The sequence below is a fragment of the Etheostoma cragini genome, chromosome 5 (assembly GCF_013103735.1).
Source record: "Etheostoma cragini isolate CJK2018 chromosome 5, CSU_Ecrag_1.0, whole genome shotgun sequence".
Lineage (NCBI taxonomy): Eukaryota > Metazoa > Chordata > Actinopteri > Perciformes > Percidae > Etheostoma > Etheostoma cragini.
Genome location: NC_048411.1, coordinates 28,386,816 through 28,401,463, shown reverse-complemented (window position 1 = coordinate 28,401,463; position 14,648 = coordinate 28,386,816). Strand labels below are relative to the sequence as shown.

Here is a 14,648-nt window from a genome sequence, read left to right as displayed (position 1 = left end):
CCAGCTTCCCAAGGCAGAGAGGGTCACACATTCAGTGGTTGGTTTTCATCGCTGTTGGGCAAATAACCTCTCTATTTTTTTTTAATCATAAATAAGTGTTATTGGTCACGCTTAACCCTCATGTTGTCCTCGGGTCAAATTGACAACTTTTCCTATATCAATTCTTCAGTTCTTTTTCATTACCCAAAATAACATGATTGATTCCACATAATGCTCTTTGGCGAGCACAACTCTCTACTTTCATTAATTTTGGGGAGTGTTATTCATTTTAAAGCATTTGGAGAAAACATTTGAAGTGGTTTTGAATTAGTATTGGGTAAAAGTTGTTATTCCAGTCTTTTGACGGGAAGACAAACCAAGGGTTAAACGTCTGTCTGTGAGTTTTTTTACAACAATTATTTAAACAGTGACATCCTTCCAGGTTTATGCCTCGGTGCAGAGGTCTAGGGTTAGACTCCGACCTGTGATGATTTCTTGCATGTCTTCCCTCTCTTTCTCCCATTTCTTACCTAGCTGTCCTATCCAAAAAAGCCCAAAAAATAATCTTAAACAAAATTGAAATGCAGTAAGAACAGTTCTACTTAAACAATTCCTTGTCTGTCAAGCGAGGACATTAAAATTCAAATCAATGTTTCAAAAGACACAAAATCTTTGAGACACCAACCTTGGGAATATAAGAACGAAACGATTATGGGTTTACAATTTCCCTCACCAAACTCAACAGAAACATGTCAGTATATGGGGAGGGGTTGGGCGGGCGGGCGGGCGGGGGGGGGAGGGGGGTATTGTGGTTATCTATATACACAAAGCAGGACTAGATGGCTACCCCTCTGACTCAGAGGACCGAGCTCCGGCCCACGGGTTTACGCACTGAGCATGGGATAAAGCCCACAACCACTGGCAGTGACATTTTGAGTAATTATGCATCGAAATTAGCTGAAAATACTCCATACGCAATAAGAGCAAAGAGCAGTATGACTGACATGAACAGGCTGTTAGTCATGGACCACAGATTCTCACTCTTCCCTAACTCTGCTTCATATAACAGGTTTTCCCTGGGTGTCCTGGCCGTTTATCCATCCATCACAAACCGGATGCATTCTGTTACTGGGTATCGTTAACATTTTTTCAATACCAGCATCGTTACCCAGGGTTCAACTTGCCTGGGAAGAGGGGGGGTGGGGGTGGTAGGGTTGATGCGTGGGATGTCTCCCTTTCTGGTCTACATGTCCCTGCCTCTGCTGAATGATTTTATTAATTCAAAATGTATCACAAAATGACAAATTGTATTTTCCCCTTAAAGTGACCATCTACTTCACCAATCATTTTTGAAGGTTTTTTCTTCTTTCATGTCTTAAAGGTCCCATGAAATGGTGCTCTTTGGATGCTTTTATATAGACCCTGGTGGTCCCCTAATACTGTTTCTGAAGACTCTTTTATATAGACCTTGGTGGTCCCCTAATACTGTATCTGAAGTCTCTTTTATATAGACCTTAGTGGTCCCCTAATACTGTATCTGAAGTCTATAGACCTTAGTGGTCCCCTAATACTGTATCTGAAGTCTCTTTTATATAGACCTTAGTGGTCCCCTAATACTGTATCTGAAGTCTCTTTTATATAGACCTTAGTGGTCCCCTAATACTGTATCTGAAGTCTCTTTCCCAGAATTCAGCCTTGGTGCAGAATTACAGCCACTAGAGCCAGTCCCACAATGAGCTTTCCTTAGTATTAGAAGAGGGGGTGGGGGGGGGGGGGGGGCCTTGACCAACAGCCAATTTTTCTCAATTGAAAGTCATGATGTCTCTCTGTCATGGGTCTGCCAAATTCTCTGGGCGGGCAAAGCAGAGAAAGGGGAGGTAACCATGCCCCTTATGACCTCATAAGGGGCTCAGTAGAAGCTTTTTTTTTTGTTAAATAGCCGATGACGATTCTGTCGCACAATACAGAAATTACTGTATAGTCAGGAGAAGCTCACAGGCCACCGGGGGACGTAGAGGCATACGGTCAAGGGAGAAGCTCATTGAGATTTGGAACAAAATATTTTATCAACGTTTTGATGGATTGGAAATACTTTGGTATGTGGCAAATGAATTCATGTGAAGTACCATTTATCCGCAAACAGATTTCTCTTGGCACAGCTACCAGAAGACTTCCAACTTTAAGACAGGTTGCTCACGTCACATCTACACCGTCAAGCTCAGTTTTAGGCTGTGTAGGAACACTCAGCCATCACCGGAAAAGGGATTTTAATTCACTTCACTGGTCTCCGTCGAAGTCTATGGCATTGCTGTCTATGATATTAAATGACAAAGTATTTTTTAATACTCTGTACTTTAGAGGCAATTCCATCGGTGCCTCATAAGTGTTGAACTTGGTACGCTGCGCTATCTGTTACACACGCTGTTTTTACATGTGCATGCACGTGTGTGCCTACCAGTGTGGGGTCTCGCCGTGGGATTTACAGCCTTAGACAGACAGTCCGTCTTCTGCCAAGAGGAGTGATACCATAACAACACTCCCCCAATTTATCTGCCATGGAAGTTTGACAAGTTTTAATTGCCAGGCATAGTTGTCTGAGAGCGCAGGACAGCCCAAAATGTCCCTACCAGCTCCCTCTCTAATTATAAACTTCCTGCTTGAGTAATCACACGTCTTATTGTTTCCTAATTACCATTTTTACAATAAATTAAACACCACGCTGCAGTAAGACAGGCACAGAGCGCTGCATTAATACTGACACACAGACACACACACACACACATTCCCACACAAACAGAACCTTTGGAGAAATCCACCATCCATCCCGCCCCACCATCCAATATCTCTCTCTCTCTCTCCCAAAACATACACACTATTATTGTTATCAGTGGTGCTTGTTCATTAATTCCCCTCTTTGCAACATTTTTAAGGTTTTAATTTGCTGTCTTCGCAACAATGCGGGTTTCTGCGTACAGGACAATACTGCATGACTCGGGTGCGGTGTGAATGCCCCTGGAATTGCTCAAAATAGATGTCTTAATGAGAGTCATTCATTCAGCACGCACATTTGCATTCATAAACACAGCTTGGATTTTGTGTAAATCCCTAATAGTCACTGAAAAGGGAAATTTACAATAACATCAACAGCAGCAGCAGCGGCGGCGGCAGAGGAAGGTTTTACAGAAGTACAGATTTATACTACAGTGTCTAGTTTGGCCAAGCTTGATAAGTAAGGGGTGGTCTCCTGCAAAGGTGAAAGACATCATTAGTTTTACACCAGACGGCTGCACGGTACATCTAAAACACATGTGTAAAGCTGAATAATATTTCATTTTGAAAACTAATCAACAGCTAGATTAAAAAAAAGAGAAAAAAAGCTCTCCTTTGCTCAAAGTGCAGTGAAATATTTCTGTTCTGTTCAAAAGACAGAGTGAGAGGAGGGGTGGGGGTGGGGTGGGGGGTCTTTGGTGGACAATATGGTCCTGTCATTTTCCCATTTTATTTGAAGAGAAAATGAAATACAGTTCTATTAAAAGACAAACACACGTGCATTCTTGCAGCACAGCAAAGACTGATGTTTTTCTGCTCTGAAATCCCAGTTAAAGCCGAGTTGACTGCAGACTGTAGACGGCATAGAGCCAAGAACAGGCCCTGGGCCAGTATTTTAGAACCTCTAATCCAGATAAAAAAATAAAAAAAAACACCTTCCATTTATTTCACTATTTCATTGTGTGAGAGAGAAATACAATATTTCAACCAAATGTCATCATCTTGGGTGTAGCATAAACTGTCTTATTATAAAGCGTCTGTTCTAATGGGCCTATTGCTTAAACAAGCACAAAGATCGAATGTGATGTGAATGTGAATGGTGCAAGCTTTATGATTTTGTGAGCTTTATGATTTTGCCTCTGTGCAAAATCCTCCTTTCATGGAAGCAGAGTGGAGGAGTGTTTCTGTGGTCCATTGTGTATGCAAGCAAGCAAGTTACGGAAACTGAAAATGTGTAAATATATTTGTGCTGGAACATTTGTAATATCCCAAGCATTGAAACAATCCATGCAAACCTATTACCTTTGGAATGGAGACAAAGGGCGGTTCTGAGGTGCTCGCCGGCCACTCTGTCCCCGTCTTGGTCGTCGCAGAGGGACCAGGGACGGACACATTTTTGATCTGCATGTTGTCTATCCCGTAACCGAAGGCCTGAATGGCATTTCCTGCAGGGACAGAGATATAAAGTAATTTGTTTTTCACTGCAGTCCCAGCAAGAAGCCAGCTAGCAGACAACTCTAAGTCAACTTCTTGGTCCCCTGCCCAATCTTTGGCAACCGAGGGAGCGCGGAGTGGGATCGAGGAAGGATGGAGTGAAAAAGAAAAGGAAAGACAGCCTTTTCTGCTTCGTCAGTATAAGCTTTAAAGTAATCAAAAACAGCAATCAGAGATTTGTTGGGAAATCTGTCTCTAAGTGAAGCCTTTTACAAAATACCAACATCATATGTTTAATATTTTAAGCTGTGCCTTCATTTTGAATGCCTAACATGTTTATAGTATGCTATGAAAGTAGTGAGTAATTAAATACAAACAACTTTGGTTCATGTCCCCGGCTCATTACAAAAACGCTTTGGTGTTGCAACAGCCGTTCTCAAATTGCAACATCCTCACCAAATACTGGCATAATGTCCACACTTGAGATAATGAACCCCCCAATTTGTTTGCCACCAGTTGTTCACTCGGAAATGGAATCTTTTAAAAGTAGCAAATCAATCAGCTTAAACAGAGGACAGCAGTTTGTGAATGCATGTGAGCGCTTGTGTATCTGCATGCAGATGTACTGTATGCATGTGTTTAATGTTGTGTCTAAGTACATGTGTGAGTCCCTGCAAAAATGTGATAAATCCCTGTTCAGTCAGCTTTTCAGCTGGATATGGTAAAATAGGGGCTGAGCACCTTTTCACTACTCATCCGTTTTTTAAAACACAAGGCTTGTTTCTCTTTGTTCAGCCAGAGAGAAGGCAGGGCATGTAATTGCTTGGCAACCACCTCCATTATAAGGTCAGCATGCAGATATGACTTTGAATAGATTCATGTGACTGATCAAATTCAAAACATTCCCAAACAAAGGAGAAATGGCATTTCCCCGCCACCGCACAAAGGACAAACAGGATCCTTTTTGGAACACGCATGCAAAATCGGATGGACCCAAACACAATCCTTAGTACTCCGGATGCATGGCCACATAGATTTGCCTGTCACATCCTCTGTCCACCTACACAGTGCTCCACACAAACACGCATACACCTGCACACTTAACACACACAAAAGCCCCCTTCATGTTTCTCATTGTGTTCGACGCTGGTGATTTTGGCTGCTGCTGGAAAATAAAAAAGCACAGAGAGGAACAGAGCTCGCCACTGAAGCCTAACAACTTAAATGCTAGCAGTGAAGAGCTAGTGAAGTACTGCTGAGACATGCGATGTTACGCATCTGTTTGTGTCAGGGCCGTCCATAGCTCGCTAGCTGTCCCCCTACAGATGCCGTACGATGGTGGAATAAAGTCATACATCAAACTAGTTGGCTCGAGGGCCTCCACGCAGGATGTTTTACTGCACCCGAATGCTTCACTGAGTGATTAAGCTCATTGCCAATAGCACTTCAATGTTTTAATGACTCTGGATAAGTTTTCCTTTAACCCCTGGGCATAGCGTGCATTGCCCTACCTGCAGGGACAGATGGAGTAAGAGAAAAGGGAGGAGAGATCTAGAAGAGCAGAGACAGAGGGGAGGAGGGGAATCAAGGTTCAGACTATGTGTGGAATATTTGAATATCCTTTCAGCTGGAATGCTTTATGTTGTCCTCCACACATATTTGACTATATACTGCAGCTTTCCTTCTGTTGGAGGCTTCTTAGAGGATAGATAATGATAATGAACTATTTGTCTGGCACATGGTTTCAATCGCAGTGTGCTTTGGTTTGTCAATCAATGAGAACAAGGATTTACTCTGCAGAAAGAGTGAAAGTGGAAAGATGGGAGGGGAATGTGGGGGTTGATGGGGGCCACGGGGAGCTGAAAGATAATTTGTCAGATATATATGTATATATATATAGCACTGTACAGTGAGTGTGTTTTTGTTTGTATTCTCCTCCCTCCTTTTTTTGTCTGTTCCCCTTGACTGCAGAGAGGAGATGCTGCATTTTATGTTATTTTTCAAGACGCCTCCTCAGCTTCCAGCCTCATCCCTCATCTTGCACACTCAGCTAAAACGGTACCCCAGCAATCCATTGAAATGGTCTGAAAGCATTATCCCCACAATGGAACATGTTGAAGGCAATGGTGTCTTGTAGCGTTGATGACACTGCTCGCTCCACCATAGCAAGCAAGGAGCTCGCTGTGTTTGACTTTCTCAGTGCAAGAAGCACAAGGACGTTTGAGGTAAGCACTCTGTCATGCTGCACCCTGCGTGTTATGCATTTGATGAACAGATGATATATATTTTAGCTTCTGCTGTTATTTCATTTGTGCTGGATCTGTTCCTTTTTATGACATTTGTCTGCCGCAAGGAATAAGCCCTTTAACTCTCTCAGATTGAATATGAAAATGACATGCAAATGGTTTCTTTTGTATTAAAGTCCAGGCAGATCTTGCCCAAAGGGGGGATGAGAAGTGATAAGAAATGCCTAGTTTCTGAGAAACTAAGAACATTTAATTCCAACTTAATCAGTGGAAAAGGGGTGATGGGGGATAAGTTGGATCAAACTATGGGAGTACAAGAAGATGTATCAGTTTAATTTCCTCTTTTGTCATAACCAAATAACAGAAGTTCTAACAGTATTTCACTAAAATTGAAATCAACTGAATTCTTCTTTTTCTTCTTTTGACATTTGGATAGCTGGAACGTCTGAAGAGTACACAATTCGATATGGGGACTCGGGTTTGAGACTCGGACACGAGTCACACTTAAATCGCCAATGGTGGAAGAGGTATTCAGATCCTTTACTTAAGTGCAAGTACAACATGACGGCTGCTTTTTACTAACTTTTGTACTAATGGTATGTATACTTTTTAGCTGCAATGGCAACTGTTTCAATAAGTATTTTAGGTCCTTTAAATGGGTTTAAATAAAATAAAATAAAATGTATTTAAACGTGTCAATGCAAAACTATTACCTTTGGGATGGAGACAAGGGGAGGTTCTGAGGTGTCCGCCGGCCAATCCGTCCCCGTCTCGGCCATCGCAGAGGGACCAGGGACGGACACATGGACACGTGGAATAGTTTTTTTAATTTGTGAGACCAGGGCATCTATTCAGTCTTTCCAGGAGAAAGGCTGGGACAGGTGTGGAGATGACTTTTTATTTAAAGCTTGACATTCCCGCTGAGCGCACTGTCTATTGGTTCCCTACTTTTAATATCTGTGTCCCCTTTTATGTGGCTTTACTGGATAACCAAACCTGGCTTTTTAAGGAGGTCCTATACTATGTTCCCACATCATTGGTCCCCTTGCATGCCCCAGGCCCTTGTAGCGCCTATTTCTGGCGCTGTGTTTTAACCCCAACCTGACCCTATGTTTTAAGCATCCTGGATGGAACGCAGCAGGTGATACAACACTCATTATAACCACAAGAGACTCGGGACTTGACTTGAACTCTAGGTCAGATACGTATGAGCATCCATTCAGCCCCACCTCTCATTATCTCCACTCCTCAACAGCATCACACCCCCATGTTACTGGAGAGCTCTAAGATGTTGTAAAACAGGATCTACCATCAGACCATTAAAGTTGCATTAGATGGAAGTTCATGGCTTACTCCACTCTTACATGGCAGCAAGAGTGACTACGGCATCACATGATTGTGATCTTATCAATATTATATGACTGTTGGGGCCCCTATCAGTTTCAAAAGCCATTTCAGATGCATGCAGAGTATCGGGATGACTCACTTAGGCATGTGTTATCCGTAAAGTACCGCAGGAAGTTCAGACATTCCTCTTCTTGGTTTCCACTGCCCTTGCAGGTGCACCACGGGGAGATGGTCCAGTTGGAGAAGCTGCTGTCGACGTAGTTGGGAGTCATATCCGTCCCTGTGAGGGCATCCACACACAAACACATATACAAATTAGTTTTAGGTCACTAATGGAGAATAATGGACTACATTATTTCGCAGTAGTATATCAAACGGAAAACAAAATGTTAGTCATAGGAATAGGTTTGCACTTTTTGAGTTTATGGCAAGGTGAAGCATTCTATAATGCTTTATTTTAGATGTAAAGAGGCCATTACATTGTGCATTTTTTTGCAAAGTAGGTGCTTTAGGACGGGTTTATGTGTGTGCATGCATGAGTGCAGTTTGAATATAGCATTACTGTACCAAACATTTCACTTTTCAAATGTGTCTCTGTGTCGGTGCTTTCAGCTGGAGTCAGGGGTCTTAGATGCACTTTGTGTAGCATTTTCCAGAGAAATCCGGGAAGCGCCATGGCATTTTATCACTTCATGCTGCACCACTGGAGCCAGTGACTGATACTGAAATATGGACACTTCAGCAAGCACTATGACAAACTAAAACGTTATTTCATGTAAATTTGCATTTGGAACTCTTCGAGAGCTCTCTGATGCCGACATTACCAAGGTGCTGTTATCGAACGTTGGCTGGGGTTGAAATGCATGTACCAGTCCGGGCACATTGTTTAAGTAACATTTACCGTGGGACAAACAGATGGTCATCAAGTGTTTTAATCATGTTAACATGCTCTCTTTGCCTCTCCTGCCTACATCTTCTAGTAGTGACCTGATGTCCAGTGTGCGGGGGGAGATTTTAGGCCAGGAGGGGGAAAAAACTGAGAGTCTTACTGCATTGCCCATAATGAGGAGCTCATGATAAAGGTTACACAAAAGTTAGAAAAAAAAAAACCTGTCTATGTCTATAAGTATCACTTGTTATCACACCACGGATCTGAAATTAGAGAAAAGGATTTAGAGGTGAATGTAGGGCTGCAACCAGGGGAGATTCTAGAATCAGAGCTTTAGGGATGCCTGGCACCCTTTAAAGTAATTTTAGTATTAGAATAGAAAAAAAAATACTTCTACCGGGCCACAGGGCCATTACTACAAATGTGAGTGGTTATCACAAATGAAATTGGATATTTATCTATGGAAAAGTAGACATTTCCAAAATGCAGTATCAATTAATCTGGAAATTAGAGATTCATGCGATTTTTACAAATGGCTGATGATCACTATTTCCTGAAAATGGCTCAGAATTGTTTTCTGAATTATCTAGGCATCTAGAGTCAGGGTTTCGTCTCACAATGCTATGGTATTCATAGAGCAGAACTCCTTAGCTCCTAGTAGATTAACACAGAAAGAAGCATAGCGTAAGTTCAGGCAGGTCACAGAGTCAAGCTCGGCTATTATCTCATCTTATAGCTGAGAGTTCCTAGGCCAGCACTCCAGCTGATGGCTCATCTGATTCCCTCTTTTGATTGGATTTCCTAATAGCGTGCTCTAATTAAACTGCTCTTCCCAGCCTACCTTGCTGCATCTGTTCTAGCGCTTGCAACCCACCTCCACCCCAGCTCCTCCTTTTAAATTCATGTTGTCGGACTTAATCAATGTTGCGTCTCTGTCACTGATGCTGCTCTGTTCTGGGCCCTATGGGGATCCTGTGCTGCTGCTGTCCCAGCTTGAGGCTTTCCATACAGGCACAAGGAGGGGTGCTCCCCCTGATCCATGCTTTCCACATTTACACGTAGAAATGCAGAGAGGCCTCACAACAGAACCGTCAAATACAAATTGAAGATTAATTCATCTATTTTGACAAAGTGGTCTTTGCTGAACTAGCAATTATTTTTTGGGGTGCCGGGATCAAGTTTTTGGGTTTAACAAATGTTTTGACTGTAGATTAATCTGTCTCTGACGATTATTTTCTCAATTAACCAATCAGTTGGTGTATAAAATGTCCGAATAAGGGGGAAAATATCTATCAGTGGTTCCCAGAGCACAAAATGAGGTCTTCAAATAAATTGTTGTGTCCACAACGCAAAGATATTCAGTTTACTGTCACAGTAAAAGAAACCGATTAATCGACCCTGAAAATAATTGACAAACCAATCGATCTACGCAGCTCTGGGACTCTCAAACACACTCTCACTCCATCACTGTGTTCTCCCACAGCCCCGGCTGTACTGACCGATGAGTCTTGCGTAGGAGGCCAAGCAGGCTTGATGATTGTCTTGGTTGGGACAGGTGCTCACTGTCTGCGGAGTCACCCAGCAGTTCACCTTGTAATCAGCCAGCCTAGACCTGCACGACAAACATGAAGCACAGCACAGACAGACAAAAGAGGAGGGACAGGGGCTTAGTCACAAGCGAGCAACACATGAACACAAACACACAAATTCAATGCACAGGGGCCTAATTCTTTGGCACCGTTTTTCCTCTGAAGCATCTGCCAACTGGGACCAACATTCGACTGAGAGAGTATATGCAGCATCTGTTTCTGGATGGGAAACCAGGTCTCACTCAGACCTCAGTACCAACAATCCAACAACTCCTCCAAACCATATGATAATATTTATGTATAGTAAATATGGTTGTTTATTCCTATCTGATACGACCCAACGAAGCATTTTTTTGTCCATATGTCTAAACCAGAGAAAGTCGGTTGCGGTTTTGAACACGATCTTAACCGTTGTCTTCCCATCAAAATTAAAAATCAACAATCAAAATTTGTTGATGCTTTTTATCAATGTTTTTAACTTTTTCTTCTGCTTGTGTACCTTTTTACAACACTTTTTTTCAATGTTAGTCACTTTTTTAGATGTTTTCAACACTACGTGACACTAACTTATTAACTTTAGTTTTACTGTAAATTTTGGAATTTATGGTCAATAAAACCTCATTTATAGGAGATTGTTCCTAATGTTTGAGTTAGAAAAGCAGAAATTAGGAATTATTTTGACTAAAATGAAAGGAATGTATGTTGGACGATAATCACAGACTGGAATTTGTCAACTTTTACTCAATACTATTTCAAAAACACTTCACTGTTTTTTTTTTCAAGTCCTATAAAATTGAATAAGACGCCCCAAAATGAATGAAAGTAGAGATTTGTACTTGCCAAAGGGCATTATTTGGAATCAACCATGTTATTTTGGGTAATTAAAAAGAACATTGATATAGGAAAACGGGTCAACTTGAAACGAGGACACCATGAGGGTTAACATTGTGAAACTGTCACAATTTGGTTAGGTTTAGGCTTGGTTATGTTTAGAAAAAGATGGTTTGGGTCAAAGAAATCAGACATTTAGCATGTGGCCCTAAATCAGGGAGAAGGTTCTGTGTGCCGTACAACAAACAAACCTGAGTCATCGTTTATCCCAATGTCTCTCAAGCTGCTGAACGCCAATAGTAAGTATTAGCCCAACAGAGCAAAAGTGCAATAAATACACTAGTTATTATTCTTAGAGTCAGTTTTTAAGATGTGGTATTGGTATATTCACATGTGTCCTTCCTTTATGTCCTATGATGCTTTGGATCATATGATCTCATGTATGTGTTTTTATATAGATTTTATGTTCATTTTAGAATGTTTATTTCTGTAACAGATTGTAGCAATATGCCCAAAACAAATTTCCCACCCAAGGTGATGTAACTCTGTTAGTAACTTTTTGTCTGAAACGAGACAAAAAAAAAATGTTTGTTCCGTCATAACTACCACGGTCACTAGAAACATAAAGATGAGTCATAATTGTTGCTTGCAGAAATGACCTATGGGTGCCTTTTTCGGGGGCGGAGAGTTTCAACAAGCTATTTGCTATCTTCACGCTTGCAACATAAACCCAGCGGTAGAGCATTTGTGTAAGGATGGAAACAAATGAGATCATATGCATCATTTGGCCGTGGCTTCCAAAGTTTTGTCCTGTTCATCTTAACTGTCTCCCAAACTCAGTTTCTCCACAAACTAAATGGAAATAGTTTGGTTTCAGTGTGTGTTTGGGATCGCAGCTTTAAGTCGGTGGAGAGCCCCAGGGTGGCATTGCTAATCCACTTAAGTAGCTTTATTGGGAGTAGCGTGTGCAAAGTTGCTTTTGTCTGTACCGTTCAAATCACAGCTGCCCAATAAGTGAATCACAATCCATTGCACATTTCTCTCTCTCTCTTTCTCTGCCATGACTCATGCTTTCTGACCTAGTCTGACCACTTTTTGCAGCCATAAGTTCAAAGGTACTGTAACATCCCGCAGGCTGTCTTATCCTCAGTGAACACACACACACACACACACACAATCACAAACACAAAAACACACACACACACACACACACACACACACATACACTCACACACACAGTAAGTGCAGTTGACTTAATTTGTTCTCTGGTTTCCAGTTGGTTGCCAATTTTCGGTCAACTTTGTGCCTTATAAACAACAGTTGACTTGGCTCATTTGTGATATCCGCCCCGATAGCTTCCTTTTCTTCTCTAAAGGAAGCCATGGGGAAAACTTTCAACATATCATTGTCCAATTATTGTGAGACATTTTAATGGAATTACCATAAAGACATACATTGCCAGTTTTTATCTGGAGCCGGTGGTGTTGGCACTGCTCGTTTCTTACAATTAAATAAATGGTTTGACATTTTGGACAATGTCCTTGTTTGCTTTCCTGAAGAAAGTAATAAAAAAAGCTTGCTACCACATCTGTATTTTATGTAGCTGGATCCAGGAGATGATTAGATTAGTTTAGCCTAATAGGAACCATTAGAAAACTTTGTTGCGACTAACTGTAGGTGGTGAGTATTTTTTTTCTTCCTTTGGACATAGTCAAGGTAGCTTTACCCTTGTTTCCTGTCTTTTCTCTAATCTCCTAGGTGAGTTTTCATATTTAACAGACAGACATTCTTTGTGTCTTTAGGCGACAAAGCAACTAAACGCATTTAAAAAAATAAATATTTTCCTTTGAGACATTTTTTCTCCTGGTGGAAAAGTTCCAGTCAGTTATTCTGTGTTATTCTGACCAACTCTAACAACCTCTACACACCGGTGTCAGACATTTTCTAACCCTGTTTTTCCATTCGTCTGACAAAGCAGCTACACTTTTAAACTGACCATCCCAGACATATATGAGCTTGTATCTCTTTCCCTCGCCTAATTTTTTTCTCATTCTTTTGCTATGCAAGGTCTAGACAAGGTGTAAAATAAAATACACCTTCATTGGTGTCGCAGAGACACTATCCTCTTTGCAAATGTTATTCCGTTAAGCAAAATGCTAATTCTTACAGTGTCTCAAGCCTTTTCCACGTGACATTCTCGTTTAGGCACAATAAGCAATCATACCAATGATTAAAATAGATGTGATAATAATCACGTCATGGGATATAGCACCTAAAGATACATATTTTCACACATAATAATGGCAGGACTAACAACATACAGTATATGAATTGTACTTGTATTTTCAAATTCACATTTATTAGCAAAACTGTCAAGGATACGACTTTTTTTACCTATTATCGAGTAATCTAATTGAGCCGCAGTAAGGGAGACATTTTGACAAATGCATCTACAGCATTATATGCACTGAGCAATAGATTCCTATTAACAATGCTGATGCTGCACACCGCTGCATGCCAAAGGAGCCTAAACAGGTGGGCTGTTGATGTCTTGGACATATACAGTACATACTGCCTTGTTTTTAAATATGCATTGCAGCAGTATCACTTAATATGCCTTATACGGTGGTGCTACTTGATCACTTATTCATCATTTTGTGACTTTTTTTTAAGGTTCCGAAGTAATTGGATTGAATGAGATGCATTACAATAGAGACACTGAGCCTTTACCTGCATGGTTATCTGCACTGAATCTATTGCTTTTGGCAGGAGGGACATTGTCATTCAGGATACTCAGAGAGGAAGGCACATGTGGTTGTAATACTGTCTATCAGAAAGAGAGAGAGAGAGAAAGAGAGGGAGGGGGAGAAAGAGAGAGCGAGAGCGAGAGTTCTTCTGTTGTTGCAGGAAGTTAAAGAACAATGTGCTTACAGTTTCGCTGCATCTCAACTCTGCAAATTAAGAGAGCAGAGACAAGCCAATTCGGCGGAGGGGAATATGGGGTGAAGAGGTTACAATCTTTCTCTCTCTCTCTCTCTCTCTCTCCCTCTCTTTCTATCTCTCTCTCTGTCTTTCACTACATCAGCGATGCAGCCAGTGTGGTGTGATGGGCTTGGGCCTCCAGCAGCAAACCCCACTCAGACTCACTTCATTACTCCAACTCCATCTCCATCCGCCCTCCTTTCAAATCACCCGGAGCGGCTCTCGATGTGACGTGCTGCTAACATCACATCTAAAGCCACGCTTGAGAAAATAGGATGTACAGTATGGTCGCTGTACCGTGGCTGCAAAGACTGATGGAGATGCGCACGCATGCAAATACACACACTCAAACAGTGATAAGCCATACCAGAGACTACATGTGAGTAATTGAGTTGTGTCATTGAGTAGTTTGTTTTCTGTACTTTTTATTTTTAACGTACTTTTTAAAAATTTAAAAATGTGTTACTTTACTGTTCTTATACATATGATTTGTTTGAATTATTCTACTTTGCTAAATCTTTAACTACAATTGCACGGAGCCCCGGAGGTGACATGGACGGGGGGGGGGGGGGGGGGGGGGGG

At 41.5% G+C, this 14,648-nt stretch overlaps 1 protein-coding gene across 1 annotated transcript in view; it reads right to left on the bottom strand.

Annotated features, from left to right (window-relative positions):
* LOC117944449 (GDNF family receptor alpha-2-like) overlaps nucleotides 1-14,648 on the bottom strand; it is a 62,872-nt gene that overhangs the window by 3,060 nt on the left and 45,164 nt on the right. Inside the window, exons 5-7 of the mRNA XM_034871268.1 lie at nucleotides 10,164-10,276; nucleotides 7,915-8,055; nucleotides 4,051-4,193 (exon numbers count right to left, since the gene is read on the bottom strand). Coding sequence (XP_034727159.1) covers nucleotides 4,051-4,193; nucleotides 7,915-8,055; nucleotides 10,164-10,276 — 397 coding nt within the window. The remainder of the gene's footprint in view (nucleotides 1-4,050; nucleotides 4,194-7,914; nucleotides 8,056-10,163; nucleotides 10,277-14,648) is intronic.